This window comes from Pagrus pagrus (assembly GCF_965226575.1).
Source record: "Pagrus pagrus genome assembly, chromosome: 2".
Taxonomy (NCBI): Eukaryota; Metazoa; Chordata; class Actinopteri; order Spariformes; family Sparidae; genus Pagrus; species Pagrus pagrus.
In genome coordinates, this window is record NC_140186.1 from 11,722,240 (window position 1) to 11,731,835 (window position 9,596).

Below are 9,596 nucleotides of genomic sequence, written 5' to 3' on the forward strand. Positions count from 1 at the left end.
CCAGAAAATGATTTAGAGAAAAGTCTGACGTGCAAATTTGATGTTCAGGAGCAAGCAACCGCTCACACTTTACAACTTCACCGCAACAGGAGTCAAACAGGGTTTACAGCTAATTTTAGGGGCCTCCTGGTTTGTCAATCCGGCCCTGAATGTAACAACAAAAGCAGAGAAGTCATTCCCGGGACTGGGTATAAAAACTTTAAATGTGTCCACAGCACTTACTGAGCATTCGTCTGGCTGTGGAATAATCAAAAAAAATTGTATCTGACTGGGAAAATTTACAGGAACGCCCCCTCAAGTCTGAACAACAACTCAGAAACTCTGCGGAAATTCTTAATGTACGACACAAACATGGCTAATGAAAGTAAAAGTTTGGGATGGTGAGAAGATTTTTATTAATTCAAATTCTGCATATCAATATTTTGCTTACATGTATTTTTTGTAGTATGGAATTGGCTTGTAACTGCTGTCCAGGCAGAGGGACCATAAAATAAGAAACGTTATCTTCTACCGTCCACATCGTTTCCACATTCTGAGTTAAAATGACTCACAAATACACACAAGTCGAAAGAAAGACTTCCCAACGAGGAGCATCTGAGTGTACGATTGGTATCAAAAAGTGATAAGAGTTGGCATTGAATGTCTGGTCAGATTCATAATCTTGTATACTTATTTTTTTATCAGTCAGTTTCTTTAGTTAAATAAGAAACTTGCTTATTATTTGAACCTATCATTTTATTATTTAAGTTCTTGCACGCTTGTATGTTTATGTTCCTCAGAGTGAGCTATTAGAAAAAGTAGATATTCAGAACAGAATTTGTGGGTATTGTATTGGCACCAATATGGATCTCCAGCTCTGGTTATACTAACTATATTCTTGAATTCTTCTTCTGTTTGTCTCTGACTTGTAACAACTCAACATCTGCTGAGGATCATGAGGATCTATAGGACCCTCCTCCGCCTGTCAGCCTGCTCCAGTCTCTGTCTGAGCTCAGGTGGTCCCGTCCAGTTTAAGACCAGCCATGGTATCAGCAGCCTTTTCCTCTTCACCTTCTTCTTCCTCCTCTTCATCATCATCATCTTCCTCTTCCTCATCATCCTCCTCATCATCATCGTCATCGTCGTCATCGTCCTCTCCATAGTCGTCCTGCTGGTCTCTGCCGCCAGCTGCTAAGTTCTTCCAGTAAGAATCGTACCCCGACGCTCCGTCGTCATAATCGTCGTAATCGTCATCAGCACCTGCCTGGCGGCCGAATTTCAACGTGCGAGCTGCGGAGAAAAAAGATGTGACGTTAGTAACCGTTTTCATTTAATCATTGAAGACAGGAAGCACTGGAGATCAGAATATACAAGGACATAAGAGAGGAAGAAGATCATCTTGGCCTGTGTATACCAGAGGGTTTGGACTTGGTGTTTGTATACAGACCAACCAGGAATATTCCAAAACATCATCAGGGTTGCAGCACGAAAGGTTTGAAATCTGATCCTGGGATAAATGTTGACATCCTGCATATTGAATCCAAACCCTTCATATTCCAGACTTTTATTGTACTTTCTGAAATCTGAAGAATAAACTATTTTGTGCTAAATGAAGTGGAGAGTTTGTTCTTCTGTGTCTCAGCGTTTGGTTCCCGTAGTGGTTATTTAAGGCTGAACAACAAGAAAATCAACCAAGACAATGTGTTTATCTACATTTTAGAAAATCATGTTCATGTATTACAGATTAACTACAGTTAGTTTTTGTTTTAGTATTTTTTTAAAGGTTCATTTTAGGATATCGAACATTTGTGTGTCTCATAGCCTTGAAGTCATAAAGCCAAGCATCTGTTTTCCTGAAAAAAAAAATAAAACCTGCTGATTGGTTGTTGAACAACATTTACTGCTGTTGTGAACCTTGAAACAATCATGATGAAAGACACGTGGAAAACATAAAAACTCTATACGCTGCATGACAAACAATATATAATTTTAACACATTTCTAAAGTTACATCTGTTTCTTATCTGGGTAGCTGGAACTGGCAGAACTTCTTACTTGTTTTGTATGAGAAAAATAAAAACACATTATTTTGCATGAAAACATAAAATAATAGAAAGTAAGACAGATGAAGACAAAAATAATAAACTAATAAAACGTTTTCACGTTTCAAGTTGAACAAATATGTAATTTATGGCAGCCATCTTTGTTTGGATTAAAGAGAAACTGGCTCAATTTATGAGAATAAGTTAAGAATCATTATTAGTGTACAGCAGACTGTATCTATTTAAAGATCACAGAGTGTTTATTTTTAGGAAGACAGATGCTTCCTGGCAAAGGCTTGGCTCTTGGATTTGAAAGTAGTCAAGCACCGACTCTTTTTAGAAAAACGCTGCTGTTTAAGGACCAATAAATCGTAAATTCATGTGATCTTTTCACACTGATTCAAACTGTACTTTTCAACAAAGCTGTTGGGGCGGGGCAGAGCAGAGCTTTTGTTTGACCCTAACCCCGTGTCTCACACTCTGATGCCTGCAAGTCCAAAGATAACAGTCAGCTGAGAACAGCGAGTTTGAGAGAGGTCAAATCTGTGATACATTAAAGGAGAGATCTTCTAAGTGGACCTTCATTTCATAAATAATTTCATTATATTAGACCTACTATAGGTTACACCGTAATACTGCAATGTCGTATTTGATGTAGTCACACAGGATCAAATAAAATATGGTTTTAAGTACTCATTTCTTTTTGTTAAGAAAACGTGTCAATATCACAATATCTTGTCAGTTAAAGTGAAATGAGGAAATACAGGAACCACAATCAATAAAAGAGAAACATTTGCTAGAAAGATATTTGCCCAGAGTGGACAAGCAACATTCTAACTTTTATAGGAAATGAAGAGGTCATTTCTCGAAAATGCTATTTCAAACTCTTTCGGTTTTGTTTTTTTAAGTCGAGGCTGTTGCAACTTCCCCCAAAGGGCAGATTTACTGGAAAACAAAAACGTCCAGTAGTTTTGGCTGTTTGTGTGTGAGACTCACTGGACATGCTGAGGTCTTTGGTCTCCTGGGTCTCGTGACCACACTTTGGGCAGGGTGGACTTTTTCCTTTCTCCTGTTTGAAGACCTTACTCTTGGCGTGGTCATCGCAGTAACAGGCCTGAAAGGGAAACAGACGAACTCGTTAACAGGATACACAATATCTTGATGTATAGCTCTATTTTGGTTTGAAATATGAGAATGAAACCCAATGATTGTTCAGGCTTGTTTAAGTGCATTCATCAACTTCTTCCTTTTCTCTGGCCTCAAGTATGGAGCCTCTCACCTGCCCTATTAAGGATTTACAGCTCTCCTTTCTCCTCCTGTACAGTGTGATAAAGCTCTTCCGACCATTTCTTTTTTCATTTAATGTCTCTGTGACAATCAAGCTGGATGATAATTCACGCTGCAGACTTTGTGTTGTCATTGTTATCGTGTCACACTGCTATTGAATCACATCAGCTCTACCTATGTAACAGTTGGGACTCAAGCAATTTGGTTTAGTTTCTTTCCTAATGGAAACTTGATGAGAACCTGAACTTGAGCTTTGATTTCTTTGGTGGGAAAAAAATCAAGTTCAAGTTCCTTCAAAGGAAAAGTTCACGGCGTTTATACAACGCTGCCAAAGAAGTCATTCCTGCTCTCCCATCCCTTCAGGACCCAGGGTAACAGATGAGGGACAAACCCCACAGTTCGTATTCTGTGTTACAATGCATACTAAAGTTCAGCTGAAGTCTTTTTAGTACAAAAAGTGTTTCCTTGCTGGAGGATATCTCCTGTAGTACAACCACAATTCTGAAAATGTTTGTGTAAAAAGTCAATGAAAATGGATGCAATAATTTGCAAACGAACTGCGTTTACTAACAAGGGTTAAGTGTTTCGAGCCCATGTAGTAATGTCCTTCGTACAATCATTTGTTTTCACAACCTCGCCCCATCTTTGCTTGTGAACGACTGAGTTTTTATGATCAATCACAACTTTCAACAAGTCTTTTGTTTCCTGGCCCAACTTGATGACATAAAACATGTCTTTGTTTTGTTTCCAGTTGAGTATATGTCAAAAAAGGATTAACAAATCAGTTTTATTTATGTTTTACAAACTTTATTGGAATTGAGGTTGTAATTCTGTTGCTGGAAACTCATTAAATTCTTACCTTCAGTAAGACATTTTTTTTATTAATTCATGTTGACAAAAAGAGCATGTATACATACACATGTATATGTTTGAAATACTTAAACATAAATTCATTAATGGTATGTTGCACATATCCATAAGATTACAGCTCCTTATTCTATGGTGGGAACATGTAAATGTATTCTATTACTGCTGAAGTGAGAGTCATGTTTTCCCAGACATAATCAACCGACGGCAACATTTGCACGTCACTCCCTTTAGAGCCTGGTGCAACGTGAGCGTGTTTTGAATGATGTTGCCCCCTTAAGACACGTGACTAAAGAAATGCATTGTGATTCATTAATGGAAATTAGAGCAAAGGCAATAATTAGGATTTAAGTCCTGAAGAGGCACTGTTTTGTTTTTTTTTGTCAGAATTTCAATATATACAATATTAATGAGGTAATAAGACAAACTCAGTTTTCCATAACTGAATAAACAAACTGTTCTCAAAGGAAAATAAGGTGCCCAGAACACTGTTTGAAGATAGAAAGGTGACAGGGTCTGCCAAATGTAAACAAAGTAAAACAGTGTGAAAGTGTGTTGTCCTTTAAGGTCAGTTTGTTTATTCAGTCTTGAAAGCAAAGAGAGTTTATTTAGTTTGTTTAGGCATAAAAAATAAAATAAAAAATCAATGAATGATGCTCTCTCTCCTCTGATTTATATCTTTTCTCAAAAACTACATAATGCACCTTTAAGATCTCACATGGGTTTTATTTCAAGTGTCTATCTGCTCAAGAGGCTGAGAAATACAGGTTTTAGTAAACATTGGCAGCTCTGTCAACTTTTTCAGAAAAGCCCCCGGTTTTAGGGGGTGTTTTCTGGCCGCAGCTTTGACCTCATTTCGAGAGTCCACTTTAATCACTCACTTCCTGCTGTTATTGGAACGTTTTCTATTGTGAACATTTAGTTTCAATTGGTTGTTTACTGTGTGCCAGGGGCATTTCCTGTTGGGGAGAAAGCTAAAAGCAACAGCAAGTAAGAGGGAGAGTCTCATTTGACTCTGTGTTATCAGTGAGGAGATGTGGGTTGTTCTTCTTTGTAGTACTAACAATTTGTGATGTGAGCCGATAAGATGGGTGTCGCTTTGCATGTAAATGCTTTGTGCAGCCTAAGGAGCAGGTAAACATGTTGTGTGATTTGGACACAATAAGCTCCCTTCACTGTGACTTGGGAAGTAAAGATTGATTTTCCCCTCACCTTACAGCGCAGGCAGGAGTGTTGCCCCAGTCTATTACAGGAAACACCTAAAATGGAAGGCAAAGGCAAAACAAAATCACGTTCGCACCTCTGCACACATACCCTCCAGATATTATTCTCTGGAACGGATAAGATACACTCCACTTTCTCCATCAACCACAAAAATTACCTTGTGAAAGCAAAAGAGAATGACTCACATTTGTATGTTTCTGCCTGAAGGACTTGGCAGCTTGCCTGGTGCTCAAACTGATCATCCTCACACAAGAAGTTTTGACAAAAGGAACAGCGGAAGATTCGGCCTCCTACTCAGGAAGTTTAAACAGTCAGTGGTGGTCTGTGGTGTGATCTGTGGTGTGACACTGATGTGACCGGGTGAATATCAATCAAACTTACCATGATCCCACACACTGCGCTCACACTCAATGCAGTCTGCATCAGTCAGGGGACACGCACAGGCATGAGTGCTCAGACATTTTCTGCCGTGGCACACCCAAGCTTCGCAGAAGTCACATACTGCCCCCTAGTGGAAAAAATCACAAGGTTGTAACAAAGACTTCACTCGGATTTATTTTTCTGAAGTGACTGTAGAAAAAAGAAATTAACCTTGACCAAATAATATATGTGTGTATATATGTGTGTGTATATATATATATATATATATATATATATATATATATATAAACACACACACACACACACACACACACACACACATATATATACATATATATACACATATACACACACACACATACATATATATATTAAATTGCAGTTTATTGTAAAACCTGCTACACGCTTTGTTATTTAGTAGGTAGTACTTACTGATCAATGGGCTCATTCATTCCAAGTACGTGCATGCTTGTACTTGGTTTATACAGTAATTTCTCGTAAACTCTAATACACAATAACAGCACTATCTGATACGGCTTCTTGCACGTCACTGATGGTAATTAGTGTGGTCATAATTATGTGGTCCATAGTGCACAATATTGCAACATGTGCACTAAGTATGCAATTGCAGCATGACAAAAAAGGGATGATGGGTATTTGTTCTCGTCATTAACAACTTAGTGCACGTTTCTATTGGACATTACTGCCCGATACTGTTTGCACAGATTTCACAACTTCAATAGCGTTGCTGTTAGTGCATATTAACGGCACAATCTCATTGCTTTGATGTCTGAATCCGTATGATACTGTAGGAGAAGTAGTTTGCTGACTTAAGGTCAAGGCAACTTTTACTTTCTCTCGTAAAAGAAATTTGTTTTGGACCACAGAACATACAGACATGTCACAATAAAAACATACTGAATGAATAAAGGCACACTTTTAATCACTGGCCTGAACTAAAATAACCAAACACATTATTAACAATTATCATTTAACACTTCAACTAATTACTTTTGTGTATATTGTACATCCCTACAACAACCAAAGGCTCCCATTAGGATTGATAGGTTCACATGGGTCACCGCACAAACAACCATTCTCGCCTGTGGCTGTATCCATCCAGATATGTTGCTAACTTACCACCATGGCCATTCCAGTGGTGTGGATCCCAGGATGTTTGATCACACAATCTGATGACTTCATGCATTTGGTTTTGCCTGACAACACAAGTATGAAACATTACATAGTTTAAATGGGGATTTTTGTAACAATTTGTAGCAATTTACATGTATTAAATCACTTTTTTATTGGCCATAAGTGAGCAGATGGTAACATGATGTGAAAAATTAGACCATCCTGGTCTCTCTGGATTGTCTATACAAGCCTGTAGATGATTTGTTAAGTTGTTTAATGCTGCTGGACTGTGGATTTCTTTGTGTAGGATTTGGGTTGGATTTTCCGGGACAGTCCAGAGGATGTTACTTTATGCTTGTTCTCAATTAGAGACTAAAATTTATAACTAAATGAGTGAATAAACTAATGAGTTGTCCTGTGTTGCTGGTAAGTGCAACTACTACACAAGAGATCCAGTTGTCTTTGTCTATTTCCACTTTAAGTTTGAGAAAAGAACTCCATGATGAAGTCCTCAAGGTTATCTCAGCTTGGCAACTAATTCTATCTTTCTACAGCCTGCTGTTCTGCTGCGCCTCATCCTCCTCTTTGAAACTGAACGAGAAATGGAGAAGAGAAAGAAAAAGTCCAGCAGAAGAATTCCCGTTTCTTGCGGAAAGTTTAAAATGAAAGTGGCATGAATGTTGTACATTCTGCCGCATCGATATTTCTGTTGATCACGGGAGTCAACCATCGTTGAGAGGCTGTAGGGCAGTGAGTACGGGCAAGTTCATGCTAGAGGAGCAAATTATTTTACATTGCTTTCTGAGAAATCCAAGTAAAATCACACAACATAAAATTGCTGTTGCAGTGTCCTTATTATTTTGTTGGTAATGGTCTCTGTCCAAAGAGCTTAAATATCTCTGCTTAGATCTTCACAAAGGGTGGAAATTTCAGCAGGGCACCCAATCCATGGCTGAAAATAGTCCCCAACAAATGCACCGTTTTCTCCTGTTTGAGTAGCGATTGTTAAAAACTACACTGATCAGTTGTTTTAGATAAATTACTTGTAAAATTGTATATATTAATTATCTAATTTAAAGATGTATGTCCTCACAGTAGGGACGCTTGGGGTCGGCCTGAAAATCAACAACAGGCTTTGGACGCTGGCAAGATTTAAGAGATGAACTAACATCCTGTAGGGTTCGTTAGATGATTTCATGATAAAATATATTTAATGACACATATACAAATGTAACACTGCAGTGTACTCACCACACTGAGCGCAGATGGGCAGCTTCTGCACTGAGCTACAGAAGTAGCAGAACGCTCTGTTCTTCTGTTTTCTACCAGGTGACATTACAAAGAGAAAAATGTGTTTTTGACCAGTTATAGTCTCCTTAAACATCTGAGTGATTAGTATTTAATGCAACATAGTCACTTACCTCTGACATTTTTCACATTCCTACAAAACAGAAGACAATAAAGACACCATGTTAGAAACAGTGCTTACAATATGACACTTGTGTACTAGGGCTTTATTACGTACCATTGTAACGTTGCAGGGGTGTTTGGCCACTTCCACATGATCCCGGTTGGCTCGACTCTGTTTCTCTCGCTCCTTACGACTCTCAGCCTTTTTACGGGCACCGGTTTTCTTTTTGGGCATTTCTGCTTCAACAGGCCGCTGTCCACAGAGCTAAGGGCTAGTCTGGCGTCGAGTTAGCTGCAAACACAAAACATTAAGAGTTGCTGTAGACGTGGATGGGCTAGCTAGTTTATCTGAGAGCAATCAAGCTAACCGGGGATAACTTGGTCTTACTTGAAGTCTTTTATTCGACTTTCATAATCGATAATCACACGTGGAATCGTGCCGGTAAGGTAATGCTAGATGGCTAACACATGTGACGTGTAACGAAACAGCAATTAAACAACACATTTGTACCGGATTGTAACGTTTTAGTTCATTATGTCTGGCTGATCAGCCCGCGGTGACAGTTATGAAGCTGCCACGAAGAGTCACATGTTAGCTTAAAATTAAAAAACTTAAAGTTCAAGCCGTTCACGTATAATACTTAAGCAGGCTAGCAGTTAAATTACTGCCACTGAATGTTAAATACAAGTGTCATTTAATAAATACGAGTGTGATTTGCAATATTCATTTTTTCTTACCGAAATGATGATGAGTCCGACTTCCTCTAGGTCCGGTCTGCAAACCCGCTCGGCTGAAACACAACGCCGAGCTATTTGGTTCCTACTTCTGCAGCGGTTCACCACAAGCAAAATAAATGTTTCCTCTCATCCAGACTTTTGCGCCTAATACCATCATTTACAGAAACAAAACCACAATAAAGGTATAGGCTCAAAAGGAATTGTCATAGTCAAAGGGGCACTGTGTAGTATTAGAGTTAGTAATACAAACTCAGAAATATTTATTATTTCCATAACTAAATAAACAAGCTGTTCTCAGAGGAAACAAACAGTTTGAAGCTAGAAAGGTGGGTCTGCCACTTGTTTATTCAGTCATGAAAACAAAGACGGTTTGTTTATTTAGGCATAAAAAAAATCATTCAATGAAGATCTTCCTCTTCTGATCAAAATGTCTCCCCTTAAACTACATAGTGCTCCTTTAAAGGACAACACAACGTCATACTGTTTATATTTGGCTGACCCTGCCACCTTTCTAGCTTCAAACAGTGTTCAGGGC

General features: G+C 38.5%; 1 protein-coding gene across 2 annotated transcripts; it reads right to left on the reverse strand.

Moving 5' to 3' along the window:
* Positions 1-378: 378 nt before the first annotated feature.
* znf330 (zinc finger protein 330) lies at positions 379-9,132 on the reverse strand. 2 transcript variants are annotated; one of them, XM_084380872.1, is made up of 10 exons: positions 9,062-9,132; positions 8,439-8,615; positions 8,335-8,354; positions 8,165-8,235; positions 6,920-6,996; positions 5,780-5,906; positions 5,584-5,688; positions 5,387-5,433; positions 3,017-3,134; positions 379-1,269 (listed from the first exon to the last, which is right to left on the reverse strand). In XM_084380872.1, the coding sequence occupies exons 2-10, from the start codon at positions 8,556-8,558 to the stop codon at positions 992-994; spliced, it is 963 nt and encodes a 320-aa protein (XP_084236998.1). In that variant the 5' UTR covers positions 8,559-8,615; positions 9,062-9,132; the 3' UTR covers positions 379-991. The 2 variants fall into 2 exon arrangements, with proteins under 2 accessions (XP_084236998.1, XP_084236999.1); XM_084380873.1 differs by lacking the exon at positions 9,062-9,132 and adding an exon at positions 8,712-8,946.
* Between the last annotated feature and the right edge of the window lie 464 nt (positions 9,133-9,596).